The 19,446-nt window shown below is 34.2% G+C and overlaps 1 protein-coding gene across 1 annotated transcript in view; it reads left to right on the top strand.

Moving 5' to 3' along the window:
* LOC137620482 (protein FAM135A) overlaps positions 1-19,446 on the top strand; it is a 138,016-nt gene that overhangs the window by 20,556 nt on the left and 98,014 nt on the right. Inside the window, exon 2 of the mRNA XM_068350647.1 lies at positions 16,598-16,654. Coding sequence (XP_068206748.1) covers positions 16,598-16,654 — 57 coding nt within the window. The remainder of the gene's footprint in view (positions 1-16,597; positions 16,655-19,446) is intronic.

Raw genomic sequence — 19,446 nt, 5'->3', positions numbered from 1 at the left:
GTGTCAAAGTAATATATATTTACTTGCATATATTATCCCTTGAGAAGCTCCATGAATCCATCAAGAACCTTCCCAACCCGAATCCAACCCAAAGAAAAGAAAAACCTTAACCTTATTTACTTTTTAATGAGAGACCCCAACCCTCGCCTAACCCCCCCAGAGCCCTCTTTCGGCATTGACTGCATTTACAACCAACCCACTGATTATCATTCACGTCCTTTCATATTATACATCGATTCTGACTCGAAGTACAGATCGACTTACCTCCAAATCCTCGTCGTCGGTCGGAGCTTTTGACGGTCTCCGGGCCAACTTTGGAGACCGAATATGGATCGGTTTCTCGCGTGAGGCGGCTTCGGCTCCAACACTTTACTTCGTGGAACACCGATGACATAGTTGGCTTTGTGGACATTTGGCGCTCAGGAATCCTCCTTGTTATTAGAGTAGCTGGAGTTATGTTTTTTAACTTTTTTTGCACACGTGTGCCTTTGTGTTTAGTTCTGGCTTAGTTCCCGGTTCTCTGTCTTGCTTCTGTGTTTAATTAGAAGTGTGACTCGGATGATTATTTTGTTATTAGAGTAGCTGGAGGTTTTTTTACAGTTTTAGCATGTGTGTGCCTTTGTGTTCAGTTCTGGCTTTGTTCTTGGTTCTCTGTCGTGTTTCGGAGTTTAATTAGAGAAGGTTGTGATTGGGAGGATTAATTATATGCATTGTTGATGTTGAGCAGATTGTCTACTATTGTTCATGTGGTTTTTCATTCATAAAATTGTTTGTGAATGTTTATTGTGTGTGTTTGAGAGAATAGTTTGTTGATATTTTGTTTCTCTGCTGTCAAGAGGTTTCTGTGAATAGCTATTTTATAAGTGATAAGAAAAAAATCTGGACATTAATTATGTCTGTTACTAAGAGCAGAGTCTGTGAATAGCTATTCTGTTAGTGATGAGAGAAAAGTCTGTACATTAATTGTCTGCTATTAAGAGGTGTCTGTGAATAGCTGTTCTGTTAGTGATGAGAGAAAAGTCTGTACATTAATTATGTCTGTTATTAAGAGAAGTGTCTGTGAATAGCTATTCTGTTAGTGATGAGAGAAAAGTCTGGACGTTAATTATGTCTGCTATTAAGAGAAGTCTGTGAATAGCTATTCTGTTAGTGATGAGAGAAAAGTCTGTACATTAATTATGTCTGTTATTAAGAGAAGTGTCTGTGAATAGCTATTCTGTTAGTGATGAGAGAAAAGTCTGTACATTAATTATGTCTGCTAGGAAGAGAAGTCTGTGAATAGCTATTCTGTTATTGATGAGAGAAAAGTCTGTACATTAATTATGTCTGTTATTAAGAGAAGTCTGTGAATAGCTATTCTGTTAGTGATGAGATAAAAGTCTGGATATTAATTATGTCTGCTATTAAGAGAAGTGTCTGTGAATAGCTATTCTGTTAGTGATGAGAGAAAAGTCTGGACATTAATTATGTCTGTTATTAAGAGTCTGTGAATAGCTGTTCTGTAAGTGATGAGAGAAAAGTCTGTACATTAATTATGTCTGTTATTAAGAGAAGTCTGTGAATAGCTGTTCTGTAAGTGATGAGAGAAAAGTCTGGACATTAATTATGTCTGTTATTAAGAGAAGTCTGTGAATAGCTATTCTGTTATTGATGAGAGAAAAGTCTGGACATTAATTATGTCTGCTATTAAGAGAAGTCTGTGAATAGCTATTCTGTAATTGATGAGAGAAAAGTCTGGACATTAATCATGTCTGTTATTAAGAGAATTCTGTGAATAGCTATTCTGTTAGTGATGAGAGAAAAGTCTGGACATTAATTATGTCAGCTAGGAAGAGAAGTCTGTGAATAGCTATTCTGTTAGTGATGAGAGAAAAGTCTGGACATTAATTATGTCTGCTATTAAGAGAAGTCTGTGAATAGCTATTCTGTTAGTGATGAGAGAAAAGTCTGGACATTAATTATGTCTGCTATTAAGAGAAGTCTGTGAATAGCTATTCTGTTAGTGATGAGAGAAAAGTCTGTACATTAATTATGTCTGCTATTAAGAGAAGTCTGTGAATAGCTATTCTGTTATTGATGAGAGAAAAGTCTGGACATTAATTATGTCTGCTATTAAGAGAAGTCTGTGAATAGCTATTCTGTAAGTGATGAGAGAAAAGTCCGGACATTAATTATGTCTGCTATTAAGAGAAGTGTCTGTGAATAGCTATTCTGTTAGTGATGAGAGAAAAGTCTGGACATTAATTGTGTGCTATTAAGAGAAGCGTCTGTGAATAAGCTATTCTGTTATTGATGAGAGAAAAGTCTGTACATTAATTATGTCTGTTATTAAGAGAAGTCTGTGAATAGCTATTCTGTTAGTGATGAGAGAAAAGTCTGGACATTAATTATGTCAGCTAGGAAGAGAAGTCTGTGAATAGCTATTGTGTTAGTGATGAGAGAAAAGTCTGGACATTAATTATGTCTGCTATTAAGAGAAGTCTGTGAATAGTTATTCTGTTAGTGATGAGAGAAAAGTCTGGACATTAATTATGTCTGCTATTAAGAGAAGTCTGTGAATAGTTATTCTGTAAGTGATGAGAGAAAAGTCTGGACATTAATTATGTTTGTTATTAAGAGCAGAGTCTGTGAATAGCTATTCTGTTAGTGATGAGAGAAAAGTCTGGACATTAATTATGTCTGCTATTAAGAGAAGTCTGTGAATAGTTATTCTGTTAGTGATGAGAGAAAAGTCTGGACATTAATTATGTCTGCTATTAAGAGAAGTCTGTGAATAGTTATTCTGTAAGTGATGAGAGAAAAGTCTGGACATTAATTATGTTTGTTATTAAGAGCAGAGTCTGTGAATAGCTATTCTGTTAGTAATGAGAGAAAAGTCTGGACATTAATTATGTCTGTTATTAAGAGAAGTCTGTGAATAGCTATTCTGTTAGTAATGAGAGAAAAGTCTGGACATTAATTATGTCTGCTATTAAGAGAAGTCTGTGAATAGCTATTCTGTTAGTGATGAGAGAAAAGTCTGTACATTAATTGTCTGCTATTAAGAGAAGAGTCTGTGAATAGCTATTCTGTTAGTGATGAGAGAAAAGTCTGGACATTAATTATGTCTGCTATTAAGAGAAATCTGTGACTAGCTATTCTGTTAGTGATGAGAGAAAAGTCTGGACATTAATTATGTCTGCTATTAAGAGAAATCTGTGACTAGCTATTCTGTTAGTGATGAGAGAAAAGTCTGGACATTAATTGTCTGCTATTAAGAGAAGAGTCTGTGAATAGCTATTCTGTTAGTGATGAGAGAAAAGTCTGGACATTAATTATGTCTGCTATTAAGAGAAGTCTGTGAATAGCTATTCTGTTAGTGATGAGAGAAAAGTCTGTACATTAATTGTCTGCTATTAAGAGAAGAGTCTGTGAATAGCTATTCTGTTAGTGATGAGAGAAAAGTCTGGACATTAATTATGTCTGCTATTAAGAGAAATCTGTGACTAGCTATTCTGTTAGTGATGAGAGAAAAGTCTGGACATTAATTATGTCTGCTATTAAGAGAAGTCTGTGAATAGTTATTCTGTAAGTGATGAGAGAAAAGTCTGGACATTAATTATGTCTGTTATTAAGAGAAGTCTGTGAATAGTTATTCTGTAAGTGATGAGAGAAAAGTCTGGACATTAATTATGTCTGTTATTAAGAGAAGTCTGTGAATAGTTATTCTGTAAGTGATGAGAGAAAAGTCTGGACATTAATTATGTCTGTTATTAAGAGAAGTCTGTGAATAGCTATTCTGTTAGTGATGAGAGAAAAGTCTGGACATTAATTATGTCTGCTATTAAGAGAAGTCTGTGAATAGTTATTCTGTAAGTGATGAGAGAAAAGTCTGGACATTAATTATGTCTGTTATTAAGAGAAGTCTGTGAATAGTTATTCTGTAAGTGATGAGAGAAAAGTCTGGACATTAATTATGTCTGTTATTAAGAGAAGTCTGTGAATAGCTATTCTGTTAGTGATGAGAGAAAAGTCTGGACATTAATTATGTCTGCTATTAAGAGAAGTCTGTGAATAGTTATTCTGTAAGTGATGAGAGAAAAGTCTGGACATTAATTATGTCTGTTATTAAGAGAAGTCTGTGAATAGCTATTCTGTTAGTAATGAGAGAAAAGTCTGGATATTAATTATGTCTGTTATTAAGAGAAGTCTGTGAATAGCTATTCTGTTAGTGATGAGAGAAAAGTCTGGACATTAATTATGTCTTATTAAGAGAAGTCTGTGAATAGCTGTTCTTTGAGTGATGAGAGAAAAGTCTGGACATTAATTATGTCTGTTATTAAGAGAAGTGTCTGTGAATAGCTATTCTGTTAGTGATGAGAGAAAATTCTGCTATTAACTGTGTCTGTTATTAACAGAAGAGTCTGTGAATAACTGTTCTGTTAGTGATGAGAGAAAAGTCTGTACATTAATTATGTCTGTTATTAAGAGAAGAGTCTGTGATTGATTTAGATGGAGGTCTGTGAATAAGCATTCTGTTGGATTAAAAGAGAAATGTCTGTGAAGTGATTTATTTTTTATATTATGCGAAATTTCGTACTACAGATATTATATTATTATTATTATTATTATTATTATTATTATTATTATTACTACTACTACTACTACTACTACTACTACTACCACTACTACTACTACTTCTACTACTACTAGCTAAGCTACAACCCTAGTTGGAAAAGCTAGATGCTATAAAGCCCAAGGGCTCCAACAGGGAAAAAAATATACCGATGTACTATTATTAAAATATCTTACTCATCTTTATGCACATTGGAAAGAATGGTTAATGTGCTTTTGTGAGAGAGAGAGAGAGAGAGAGAGAGAGAGAGAGAGAGAGAGAGTGAGAGAGAGAGAGAGAGACTAACTCCATGATTGAGGATTTCCTTCAGAAAGAGATCGAGGCCCCGACTGGTCTGGGAAGCATCTCCGCTTTTTTTGCGTGCGCGTTTGTTTGTGTGTTGGTGTTGTGCACGCAATCGTGTAACTCAATTTTGCGTGCCCGTTTATGTTTGTTGGTAGTTTGCACGCAACAGCGTAACTCAATTTTGTGTGCGCGTTTGTTGATGGTGTGCACGCAACAGCGTAACTCAATTTGCGTGTGCGTTTGTTTGTATGTTGGTGGTGTGCACGCAACAGCGTAACTCAATTTTGCGTGCACATTTGTTTGTTGGTAGTTTGCACGCAACAGCGTAGCTCAATTTTGCGTGTGTGTTTGTTAGTGGGTAGTTTGCACGCAACAGCGTAGCTCAATTTTGCGTGCGTGTTTGTTTGTTGGTAGTTTGCACGCAACAGCGTAGCTCAATTTTGCGTGTGTGTTTGTTTGTTGGTAGTTTGCACGCAACAGCGTAACTCAATTTTGCGTGTGTGTTTGTTTGTTGGTAGTTTGCACGCAACAGCGTAACTCAATTTTGAGTGCGCGTTTGTTTTTTTGTTAGTGTTGTGCACGCAACAGCGTAACTCAATTTTGCGTGCGCGTTTATGTTTGTTGGTAGTTTGCACGCAACAGCGTAACTTGATTTTGCGTGGATTTTTCTCTTCAGTGAGAGATGCAAATTGATTTAGATTTTATATTTTGGTAAACTGTTGAGTTTTGCGTGCGTGTTTAAAGGTGTTGCACTCAAATGGCTAACTCAAGTGTGTTAAAATACTCGGTTTTTACCTCCGCCAACGAAGTTGGAAGGAGGATATGTTTTACCCCCTGTTTGTGTGTGTGTTTGTTTGTGAACAGCTTCCTGACAACAATTTTAATCGTAAAGAAACTTACAGGGGTTAACTGTTATGTAAAAAGCTGGAAATGATTAAATTTTGGAAGGTCAAGGTCAAAGGTTAAGGTCACAGTCAAGCAAATTGTCCAATTCACGTTATCAGCCATAAGTTTGGCCATCGTTGTCACAGAGACTTCAAACTTGGTTCTTATTTTAGTGTATGAAAATCCACGCCCATCAATATATGCTAAAGTCAAAGGTCAAGGTCAGGGTCTAGCAAAAGGTCGAGGAATTAGCTGCCGCAGCGGAGGTCTGCGCTCTACTGAGTGACCCTCTATTTATAATTGTAATTTAACCAATAACAAAAACTCAAATCAGTTTCGTAGTGGCCGATGTGGTAACGTCCCTAACTGGTGAACGCCAGACTGGGGTTCGAGTCCCGCTCAAACTCATTAGTTTTTTTAGTCGCTGCAACCTCACTATCCTTGTGAGCTAAGGATAGGGGGTTTGGGGGAGCCCATAGGTCTATCTGCTGAGTCATCAGCAGCCATTCCCTGGCCCTCCTTGGTCCTAGCTTGTGTGGAGAGGAAGCTTGGGCGCTGATCATATGTATATATGGTCAGTCTCTAGAGCATTGTCCTGCTTGATAGGGGAATGTCACTGTCCCTTGCCCCTGCCATTCATGAGCGGCCTTTAAACCTTTAAACTCAGATGTGTTAAAAAAAAAATACTTTTTTCCTCATAGATCTTGAGGATAGAAAAGTAGAGAAAGAGAGAGAGAGAGAGAGAGAGAGAGAGAGAGAGAGATTACTCTTGTTCAAGTTTTTCTTTGGTTGCTAAAAAGAAATTTATGTAAGTGCATTGCTGTTTGATATATATATATATATATATATATTTATATACTATATATATACATATATATATATACACACACACACACACACACATATATATATATATATACAGTATATATATATATATATATATGTATATGTATATATATATATATATATACATATACATATATATATATATATATAAACTGTGAAGATCATCACTGAAGTGCTAACAACCCTTACGGCCACAAATCTCACTGCGGAATATAAAAAAGAAGAAAAAATAGACGATATAATTCATCAGTCTTTTGCATAAATTGAAAGAAGTTAATATCCGGTAAGCCCCTTTAGACCTAATTAATCAGTATATTGATATTATGGTTAATCTAATTAAGGTGACCTTTTAATTTAGGCTTTGGAATTAAAGGATTTTCTTCAAAAGGAGCGAATTTTGTAAAATTGGATAATTTTTATTTAATGGAAGTAATATAGAAAAGAAAGAAATTTTAAACTTGATGTGGAAAATAAGACGAAATTAAGGAGACATTTTAATATAGGCTCTAAAATTAAATTATTTTCTTCAAAAGGAGCGAATATGTAAAATAATTGGATAATTTTTATTTAATGGAAGTAATATAGAAAAGAAGAAAGAGATTTTAAACATGATGTGGAAAATAAGACGAAATTAAGGAGACATTTTAATATAGGCTTTGGAATTAAATGATTTTCTTTAAAAGGAGCGAATATGTAAAATGATTGGATGATTTTTATTTAATGGAAGTAATATAGAAAAGAAGAAAGAGATTTTAAACCTCATGTGGAAAATAAGACGGAAAAATATGAAAGAAAGATTGACTCGAATGGCTAAATTATCAGAGAAAGTAGTACTGATGATAGCAAGGTATTATCCTAGATTCCTAGCTGATTTCAAGATAGAATGGGATTAAAGTAAAGCTTGAGAATTTCATTATTAATTTATGTATGGCATAGGTAAAATAAGCTTAATTATAATAGAAAGAATAAGGATTTAAGGATTAACCTAAACGACAAAGTAGTACTGATGATAGCAAGGTATTATCCTAGATTCCTAGCTGAATTCAAGATAGAATGAGATTAAGTAAAGCTTGAGAATTTCATTATTAATTTATGTATGGCATAGGTAAAATAAGCTTAATTACAATAGAAAGAATAAGGGTTTAAGGATTAAGGATAGGATAAGCTTAAACGACAAAGTAGTACTGATGATAGCAAGGTATTATCCTAGATTCCTAGCTGAATTCAAGATAGAATGGGATTAAAGTAAAGCTTGAGAAATTCATTATTAATTTATGTATGGCATAGGTAAAATAAGCTTAATTATAATAGAAAGAATAAGGATTTGAGGATAGGATAAGCTTAAACGACAAAGTAGTACTGATGATAGCAAGGTATTATCCTAACTGATTTCTAGATAGAATGGGATTAAAGTAAAGCTTGAGAATTTCATTATTAATTCATATATGGCATAGGTAAAATAAGCTTAATTACAATAGAAAGAATAAGGAATTCAGGATTAAGGATAGGATAAGCTTAAGATTCCTAGCTGATTTCTGGATAGAATGGGATTAAAGTAAAGCTTGAGAATTTCATTATTAATTTATGTATGGCATAGGTAAAATAAGCTTAATTACAATAGAAAGGATAAGGATTTAAGGTGATGATAGCAAGGTATTATCCTAACTGAATTCAAGATAGAATGGGATTAAAGTAAAGCTTGAGAAATTCATTATTAATTTATGCATGGCATAGGTAAAATAAGCTTAATTATAATAGAAAGAATAAGGATTTAAGGATTAAGGATAGGATAAGCTTAGAAGCTCTGCACTAGTACTGATGATAGCAAGGTATTATCCTAGCTGATTTCAAGATAGAATGGGATTAAAGTAAAGCTTGAGAATTTCATTATTAATTTATGTATGGTATAGGTAAAATAAGCTTAATTACAATAGAAAGAATAACGATTCAAGGATTAAGGATAGGATAAGCTTAGAAGAAGCTTTGCACTTATCTTCAAAGTGATAGAGTGGCAAGCCTATTTTGCGAAGCGGAACCTAGTAAAGTTATCGATCAAGATATATTTTCAAAGTGAACTTTGGTATCTTTAAGTGAAAAGTGGTTTTATCTTCGAGGCCAACTATGTCGTTTTTCCAGTGCTTCAAAATATTGGATATATTGTCCAGCAGTTCAGCAAAATAACAGGTAAACGAGAATCTAATTTTGTCACTCCATTATCGGTGACGTTAGTTTGTTTACGATTGTCCTATTAAGTCTCATTTTTGCGGGGAAGATATATTATTATTTATTAATCTGTTGGGAGAACTAAACTGTACAGCTGCTTAATTTAGTGTTACCAAGTTTAGCCTATTTTCCCCTAGCCTAGCCTATTCCACATATTCAAACCTATTTTCTCCCAGCCTAGCCTATTTGGTTTCATTATAGAACAGTACTATATTAATTAGGACATTGGAACTCGCATAATTAAACAGATCATTGTAAATACATTATTTGAATCCCATATAGTACTGGTGGAAACTTTTATTAATGAAGTTACAGATTTTACTGTAAAAAATCAGAGTTTGATCCTTTTGTCATCATAGTACAGGCACAGGAGCCTCCTTCCACCCAGTAGTTCAGAAAAACACCGATAGATAGAGCTTTTGTCGTAAATTATGTGTAAAGACAGTATAAAGGGCCCAATATTGTATATTCCAAACCTCTTTGATACTCGTAATATATTGTAATATACAATATGATTATTGCTCTTACTGAAAGGTTAGGGTAAAAATGTGTTTTGATATATTTTGTCTGATAATGGGAAATGGAAGCCAAGTTCATTTTTCAACGGAGGCTTGAGCGTGAAGCTGTTGTCTATATATATATATATATATGTATATATATGTATATGTATATATATGTATATATATATATATATATATGCATATATACATATATATATATATATATGTATATGTATATATATGTATATATATATATATATATATATGCATATATACATATATATATATATATATATGCATATATATATATATGCATATATATATATATATATACTGTATATATATATATATATATATTATATATGTGTGTGTGTATATATATGTATATGTATATATCTATATGTATGTATATATGTATATATATATATATATATATATAAATATATATATAATATATATATGTATATATATAAATATATTTGTATACTGTATATATGTATATATATGTGTATACATGTGTATATATATGTATATATATGTATATATATAAATATATCTGTATATGTATATATATATAAATATAAATGTATATATATACATATATATATATATATATATATGTGTGTGTGTGTGTATATATATATGTATATATACAGTATGTATATATATAGTATATATATATCTGTACTATATATATATATATATATATGTATATATATATATATATATACAGTGAACCCTCGTTTATCGCGGTAGATAGGTTCCAGACCCGGCCGCGATAGGTGAAAATCCGCGAAGTAGTGACACCATATTTACCTATGTATTTAACATGTATATTCAGACTTTTAAAACCTTCCCTTGTACGTAGTACTGTTAACAAACAACCCTTTAATGTACAGAACACTTAATGCATGTACTAACGTACCCTAAACTAAAACAGGCACAAATATTAAAGGCGACTTTATATCATGCGTTTCCTAAACACGCCAAAAAGCACGATAAAAAATGGCAACCAATGTTTTGTTTACGTTTATCTCTGATTATAATGAAGAAACAAACGCATTTACACATCTATGTATAGGTTAGTTTTTGCATCAATTATATTGATTATTCAGTACAGTATGTTGATTTGGTTATTACTAATGTTTTACTTAATTTTTTCTTAGGACTTCCAAATGAAATGTTTTTCTTTATGACGCCGCCTGAAACGACGGCGTCATAAAGTACGCTCAGTAAACAAACTAAGGAATTTAACGCGCATGATGAAAGTGATAAATAATGATATTACAGTAAAAGCTTTTATAAAATATGTTATTACAAATATGATTTACCGTATCTATATAAAATCATACATACGTAGCAAAGCAGCAAAACAATCTACGAGAGAGAGAGAGAGAGAGAGAGAGAGAGAGAGAGAGAGAGAGAGAGAGTTGTTTTACATACGTAAATGTAAATTTAAAAAAAAAAATAGCCCCATTTCATATAAAATAGATTACAAATATTTTACTTTATCATATTACAGTAGTCTGTATAATACTGTAAAGTTCAGTACAGTATGTTGTTGTTATAGTCGTGGCGATGAAATTCTCACGAAACAAAAACACGCCATTTGATTACAACAGCTGATTCATTCTCTCTCTCTCTCTCTCTCTCTCTCTCTCTCTCTCTCTCTTCGTGTTATACAATACTTACATTTAGATGAAGAAACTAAAATTAGTTTTCTTGGTGTCAATTAAACACGAAACGAAAAATTAGGCCGAGTCTACATCCATTTCAATCATAGCTAAAAATATGGCATCCGATTTCATCAGCAAACCACTATTTTTTGGGAAATATTTTATTCTAGAAAATTGCCACTCTTTAAATAGTTAATTGCACATTAAGAAAGCGTGTACTTTTGTTTTTAAATTTCGGGTGTGTTTTAAAAATCGAGTATTGTTGACTTCTTTTTGTTTTACTTTTGGCTGTGATTAGATCATCTGTCATCTAGCTGCCGCTCTTGAGTGTGTACGAATACACTAACAAAGTATCGTTTATACCATTTCTTAACTTATTCAAACCGTCTACAGTATACAGTTGATATTACATAAGCATCAATGTGTTATAACCTATCAAATTTTTTTGTTTATTACATTTAAACCACCCTCTATCTCTCTCTCTCTCTCTCTCTACCTCTACCTCTCTCTCTCTCTCTCTCTACCTCTACCTCTCTCTCTCTCTCTCTCTCTCTTTCTCTACCTATCTCTCTCTCTTTCTCTACCTATCTCTCTCTCTTTCTCTACCTCTCTCTCTTTCTCTACCTCTCTCTCTCTCTCTCTACCTCTTTCTCTTTACCTCTCTCTCTCTACCTCTACCTCTTTCTCTCTCTGTGAGCTACTTTTCACTACCTCCCATTCCTTACCTCTCTCTATCTCTCTAACAAATGATATATTTGTTGCTCCTCAAAGTTTCATTTATATTGAAAATCAATCATGATTCAATTTTCCTTACTTTCTCCAATCTCGCACCATCGGTCACATCGCGGTATTTTCGATATTTCCAGAAAATCCGCGATATATGTATATACATGGGTTATGAAAAAAATCCGCGAAGTGGTGAATCCGCGATGGTCGAACCGCGAAGTAGCGAGGGTTCACTGTACTATATATATATATATATATATATATGTATGTATGTATATATAGCCTAACCTAAGCAAGTTTACTTCATCTAGCCTAGCATAACGTATCATAGCCTACTTTTACGAGTCTGTCTGTAGAACAAAGAGAGTATGTAGATGGTCTCTGTTGAATAAAGAGAAAATGTAGATAGTCTGTCTGTGGAACAAAGAATGTAGATGATCTGTTTGTGGAACAAAGAGAAACTAGATGGTCTGTCTGTTGAACAAAGAGAGAATGTAGATGGCATGCCTGTAGAACAAAGAATGTAGATGGTCTGTCAGTTGAACAAAGAGAGAATGTAGATGGTCTGTCAGTTGAACTAAGAGAGAATGTAGATGTTCTGTCAGTAGAACAAAGAGAAACTAGATGGTCTGTCTGTAGAACAAAGAGAAACTAGATGGTCTGTCAGTTAAACAAAGGTAAAACTAGATGGTCTGTCTGTTGAACAAAGAGAAACTAGATGTTCTGTCAGTAGAACAAAGCGAGACTGTAGACTGCCTGTCTGTAGAACAAATTTGAATTGGGGTCAAGTTTAATTTGTACACTTAATAGATTATTTATTTAGAACTGTAGAAGTCAACTCAATTTCGTAGATCAATTTCGAATTGTAGATCACAACCGAACTTTAAACTTGAAGTTCAATGAAAGGACTCAGATGGAACTGTAGACCAAGACCGAAATTGAGACCGAAAACGGCCATGACCTAAAAGGAATTATAGACCCAGTCAGTCAATTTCAGAAAGAAAAGGGATTAAAATGCTTGTTCGTGATGAGGACGGAACGACAACATAGCTTTTTCCACACGACATCGGTCTTCTTTTTATTTTAGTCACTCATTTAATTTCCGCCTATTCCCCTCCCCCGACCCTGGGGTCACCCACACCCCTTCTCCCAGGTCCCAGGCTCCCCCCAGGTCCCAGGCTCCCCCCAGGTCCCTGGCTACCCCCCAGGTCCCAGGCTCCCCCCAGGTCCTAGGCTCCCCCTCCCCTCCCCCTCTCCTAGTTGGGGTTGGGAATGCTTCGCGTTGATTAACTGAGAGTCAAAGAGAATGGCTTCCGATGTATTGATGATTTCCATAGGTCTCTCTCTCTCTCTCTCTCTCTCTCTCTCTCTCTCTCTCATTCATGTTATTGTTAGCACACAATTTAACCAAGCTGGTCTACCCAACGTTCATTTCTCTGGTTATGTTTTGAGCTCCGTCAACTCGACTCACCGTAATGGCAACTCAGGCGTCCTTGTGACCCGTTGCCTCTCGCAGTAACCTCCTGAGGCCTGATGTTAGTTTCAATGTTGCTTACACAGATAGGATAGTTGCTTAACTATTCTTTAATAGTGAGAAAACCGGTTTGGTAATTAGCTGTACTAGTCATGGTCACCTATACTGGGTTGCTGGACTGTGAGCGATCAGACAAAAGTCTCCTACCATCACCAATCCCCAGTTGGCCAGCGTGTTGATGAAAATGGCCAAACCACAGCACTGAATATGGGTATGTCTGATGATTTTGCCCTGCATTGGACTAGAAGTGGCTGCATATGTTGTTGTTGTATATACACACACACACACACACATATATATATATATATATATGTGTGTGTGTGTGTGTATATACGTACTATATATATATATATATATGTATATATACGTACTATATATATACAGTATATACATATATATATATATATATATGTGTGTGTGTGTGTGTATATACGTACTATATATATATATATATATATACGTACTATATATATATACAGTATATATATATATATATATATGTGTGTGTATATATACGTACTATATATATATATATATATATGTACTATATATATGTATATATACGTAATATATATATATATATATATACAGTATATATATATATATATATACATACATACATACACAAATGAGAAATATAAGTACCAGATTTAAAATTCAAGAATACTTTAAAACTACTTATTCCTAAATATTGAAAATGAGAAAGTACCAAACACCGAGTACAACCTCAAAGTGCGCTGAACAACCAGTTGAACAACCAGTTGAACACCAATTGAACAACCAGTCTCATGATTTAATCTTTTTTTTCCATCTTGGGTATAGATTCGACCCCGGACTGTTATGGCTAAGCCAATTAACGCTTTGCTAAGTCAACGTTTGACCGAGTTTATGAAAACTCTTAATTTACTTATGTGTGGTTATTGTCTTCTCATTGCAGTTGAGCGGTTTCCCTTTTTCGAATGTTGTTGTTGTTGTTGGTGGTGGTGGTGGTGTTGTTTTTGTTGTTGTTGTTGTTGTTGTTGTACTCTGGGCAACATATGTTTTTTATAGAACATTTTAAGAGGAATTAACATTAAGGAGACCTCAGGTTGGTAAGATTGTGTGTTGAACAATAATATGAGAGAGAGAGAGAGAGAGAGAGAGAGAGAGAGAAGTCATCAATACAACGAAACCATTCTCTTTGATTCTCAGTTAATCAACGAGTGTCAAATGAAATTTAATTGAAATAAAACTGATTGATTTTTTTTCATTTAGTATTTTTTTTCTAAATAAACAGGTTCTTTTAAGGCTTTTGAGCATATTATTATTATTATTATTATTATTATTATTATTATTATTATTATTATTATTATTATTATATTGTTGTTGTTAATTATTATTATTATTATTGTTGTTATTATTACTACTAGCTAAGATACAACCCTAGTTGGTGAAGCAGGATGTTATAAGCCCAAGGGCTCCAACAGGGAAAAAGAGCCCAGTGAGGAAAGGAAATAAATGAAATGAGTAAACTATATGAGAAGTAATGAATAGTGAATAATGAATATTGAAATATCTTAAGACCAGTAACAAAGTTTTAAAATAGATCTGTCACATATAAACTATGAAAGGAGACGCTTGTCAGCTTGATAAACATAAAAACATTGAACGTATTATTTTTTCTTGGCTGAGTATAGCGATTCCCCCCCCCCCAAAAAAAAAGAAAGAAAATAATATTTCTATAGTTGTGCTCAGATTATATATTAATTTTATTCATTAATGTTTTTTTTTTTTTTTTTTTTTGCATTTAGGTTCCCCCCACTTACCAGCCCCCCCTCAAAAAAGAAAATAATATTTTTATAGTTGTGCTCAAATTATATATTAATTTTATTCATTAATGTGTGTGTTCGGGTTTTTTTTTTTTTTTTTTTTTTTTTGCGTTTCGGTTCCCCCAATTAATTTTAGGTTTAGAAGTTTTTATGTTAACTTTTATATAATCTTTCTGGATCGTATGTAACCTTTGTGAGTTCACATAAATTTCGGAGTCCATTGTCCTATTGTTTGTTGAAAAGTAGGTTCACCCAAGAATTTAAAGACCCCTAGATATTTTTTCATTTATTGTATATATACTGTGTATATATATATATATATATATATTATACAGTATATGCTTTCCTTTCCTTTCTTCATTGGGCTATTTATCCCTCTTGGAGCCCTTGGGCTTATAGCATCTTGCTTTTCCAACTAGGGTTGTAGCTTGGCTAGTAATAATAATAATAATAATAATAATGATAATAATAATAATAATACACACACATATATATACATATATATATATATACTACATATATATACATATACTGTATATATATATATATATATATATGTGTGTGGTGTGTGTGTGTGTACGTATATATGCATATATATACATATTTATAAATATACTGCATTACATATGTAGTATTAGTAATTTTGTTTGCTAAGCATAGCCATTTTATCAAGCCTTTAAAAAATATTGTTATATTGTTATAGTTGTATTTACAATATATATATATATATATATATATATACATATACATATATACATATGTATAATAGTCTATAAGACACTTATAATCAAAAGGCTTCTGTTTCACAAAAGTCAACAGCAACTGCATTGGATGCATTATCCAAAGACAAACTACAGGGAACTGTCTGCATTGCATGTTTGGCTGTGTTTGCTTCTCTCTAATATAAAGCTTTGGCGTGTGCGCCCCCCCCCCCCTCTCTCTCTCTCTCTCTCTCTCTCTCTCTCTCTATATAAGCGGATGGAGTTCGTGGATGGACTAAAAAGTTTGAGATATTCGAAATTTTTTGTTTTTCTCTCTCTCTCTCTCTCTCTCTCTCTCCACGAGCAAATGGACTAAAAAGTCTTTTGAGACACCAAAGTCCTCGTAATTTCTCTCTCTCTCTCTCTCTCTCTCTCTCTCTCTAGAGCAGATGGAGTTTGCGGATGGATTAAAAAAGATTGAGATATTCGAAATTCTTGGCTCTCTCTCTCTCTCTCTCTCTCTCTCTCTCTCTCGTGCTTGAGAAAGCAATGCTTTTTGCTGGTATATTACCAGCTCTCTCTCTCTCTCTCTCTCTCTCTCTCTCTCTCTCTGTTGGGGATATTGCAAAAGTGAGCATTACCTACCCAAGACATCAGAGAGAGAGAGAGAGAGAGAGAGAGAGAGATAGCAGTTTGGGTTGGGTAATATACTGACTGAAAACATTGCTTTCGAGAGAGAGAGAGAGAGAGAGAGAGAGAGAGAGAGAGAGAGACTATATCCATTGCCCTAGAAGCGAGTTATTACCTTGTCAAGACCTTCCTCAGAGAGAAAGAAAGGAAAATAGCAAAAGAATTGTTACGTTTTTAGATTAGAAATCTGGAACGAAACGTCAAAAGACTATCCTGTCCTGTGCATGTCGATTCTTCGGTTCATTACAAAGGCTTATAAAGGTCTTTGTTATTATTATTATTATTACTTGCTAAGCTACAACCCTAGTTGGAAAAGCAGGATATGCTCTAAGCCCAGGGGGTCTAACAGGGAGAATAGTTGTGCCCGAGTGTATCCTCAAGTTAGAGAACTCTAACCCAAGACTGTGGAAGACATGCTACAGAGGCTATGGCACTACCCAAGACTAGAGAACAATGGTTTGATTTTTTATTGCCTTATTATTAGTATCATTATTACTTGCTAAGCTACAAACCCCATTTGGAAAAGCAGGATATGCTCTAAGCCCAGGGGCTCTAACAGGGAGAATAGTGTGCCCAAGTGTATCTCAAGCAAGAGAACTCCAACCCAAGACAGTGGAAGACCATGGTACAGAGGCTATGGCACTACCCAAGACTAGAGAACACTGGTTTGATTTTTGGAGTGTCCTTCTCCTAGAAGAGCTTCTTACCATAGCTAAAGAGTCTCTTCTACCATCACCAAAAGGAAAGTGGTCACTGAACAATTACAGTGCAGTACTTAACCCCTTAGGTGAAGAAGAATTGTTTGGAATGAGTTTGTGTGAGTGTCTGATCGTTGGCCTTTTGACGCTCACCTCAGTCCATTCGTTGTTAGAGTCATCAATTAGTTTTTTTGGTAATTAACATAGGTTTAGGGACTGAGTCGTTCCCTTTTTTGATTGGTGTAGTGTAGAGATAGACGGGGATTGGTATTACATAGGATTTTGCTTGAATATTCATACACACACTTACACACATATTTATGTGTGTGTATATATACGTATACATATGTATATGCATGTATATTACGGTATATAATAGGTGTGTGTGTGTGCGTGTGCATGCGATTTTGTATATATGCATATATACATGTGTATACATGGATATATATGTTATGTATATATATATATATATATATATACACATACATACACACACACATTAGTTTACCGATATGAAAGGAAGTATATAAAAAATCCCCAGAAACGAGTTAAGGTTAAGGAACGGCGGAGGGGGAAGGGGTGAGGAAGTGTCTGGGGGAAGTGTAGCGGAAGTTCCCGGATGTGACGAAGGGAAAAGAGAATTGGGAAACTGGAAATAAAGGTTCCTGGAAATGTAGGTCGAAACTGGAAATAAAGGGTCCTGGAAATGTTGGTTGAAACTGGAAATAGAAGGTCCTGGAAATGTAGGTCGAAACTGGAAATAAAAGGTCCTGGAAATGTTGGTTGAAACTGGAAATAGAAGGTCCTGGAAATGTAGGTCGAAACTGGAAATAAAGGGTCCTGGAAATGTTGGTTGAAACTGGAAATAGAAGGTCCTGGAAATGTAGGTCGAAACTGGAAATAAAAGGTCCTGGAAATGTTGGTTGAAACTGGAAATAGAAGGTCCTGGAAATGTAAGTCGAAACTGGAAATAAAGGGTCCTGGAAATGTTGGTTGAAACTGGAAATAGAAGGTCCTGGAAATGTAGGTCGAAACTGGAAATAAAAGGTCCTGGAAATGTTGGTTGAAAACTGGAAATAGAAGGTCCTGGAAATGTAGGTCGAAACTGGAAATAAAGGTTTGAAATGTAGGTCGAAACTGTAAATAAAGGATCCTGTATACGTGAGTTTTAACTGGAAAAAAAAGGTCTTGTAAATGTATGTTGAAACTGGAAATAAAGGTTCCTGGAAATGTAGGTCGAAACTGGAAATAAAAGGTTCCTGTGAATGTAGGTCGAAACTGGAAATAAAGGTTCATGTAAATATAGGTCGAAACTGGAAATAAAAGGTCCTGGAAATGTAGGTCGAAACTGGAAATAAAGGTTCCTGTAAATGTAGGTTAAAACTGGAAATAAAGATTCCTGGAACTGTAGGTCGAAACTGGAAATAAAGGTTCTTGTAAATGTATGTTGAAAAATGTAAATAAAAGGTCCTGGAAATGTAGGTCGAAGTGGAAATAAAGGTTCATGTAAATGTAGGTCGAAACTGGGAATAAAGGTTCCTTTAAATGTAGGTCGAAGCGAGATAAGAGATTCCGTGTCCTTATCAATCTCTGAGGCGTTGTTTTTTTTTTAGCATTTTCAAAATGTACTTGGCTAAGTATTTAGAACGTTTTTCAAAATTTTCATCTATTTTTCTAGTGACCTTAAACGTTTTTTTCTAACCCAGTTCATGTTAGATATGACATATACAACAACACCATCAAATGCAGATGTTTCTAGTCCACTACTGACAAGGACATCATATATATCAATTCATATCTTGGGTTTGGGCAGTTTTCATCACCGCGCTGGCCAGTACGGATTGGCGATGGTGGGAGATTTTCGACTGACCGATCGTAGAAAATTAACCTAGTATTTGTGGCCCTGACTAGTACAGCTTTGCTGATCATGGCGTTACACAAACCGTTTCACCACGTTAAGGTATCCCACTCAGAAAGGGATATATATATATATTATATATATATGTATATATATATATATGTGTGTGTGTGTGTGTGTGTGTGTGTGTAACGCAAGCAAGTATAAATCAAACAGTCAATAAGGCACATTATCAAATTGAACGCGTGATATTAAATCGAGCAGTTTTAGTCGAATGATTGATATTTTTTATAGTTTAAGAAATGATTTATTACATATCTCTTAACCATTTATCAAGTGTTTATTACTCTCTCTCTCTCTCTCCTCTCTCTCTCTCTCTCTCTCTCTCTCGTAATCTACTG

This window comes from Palaemon carinicauda, chromosome 27 (genome assembly GCF_036898095.1).
Source record: "Palaemon carinicauda isolate YSFRI2023 chromosome 27, ASM3689809v2, whole genome shotgun sequence".
Classification (NCBI taxonomy): Eukaryota; Metazoa; Arthropoda; class Malacostraca; order Decapoda; family Palaemonidae; genus Palaemon; species Palaemon carinicauda.
Note: the sequence above shows the minus strand (reverse complement) of the source record. Positions and strands in the feature narration are given on the sequence as shown.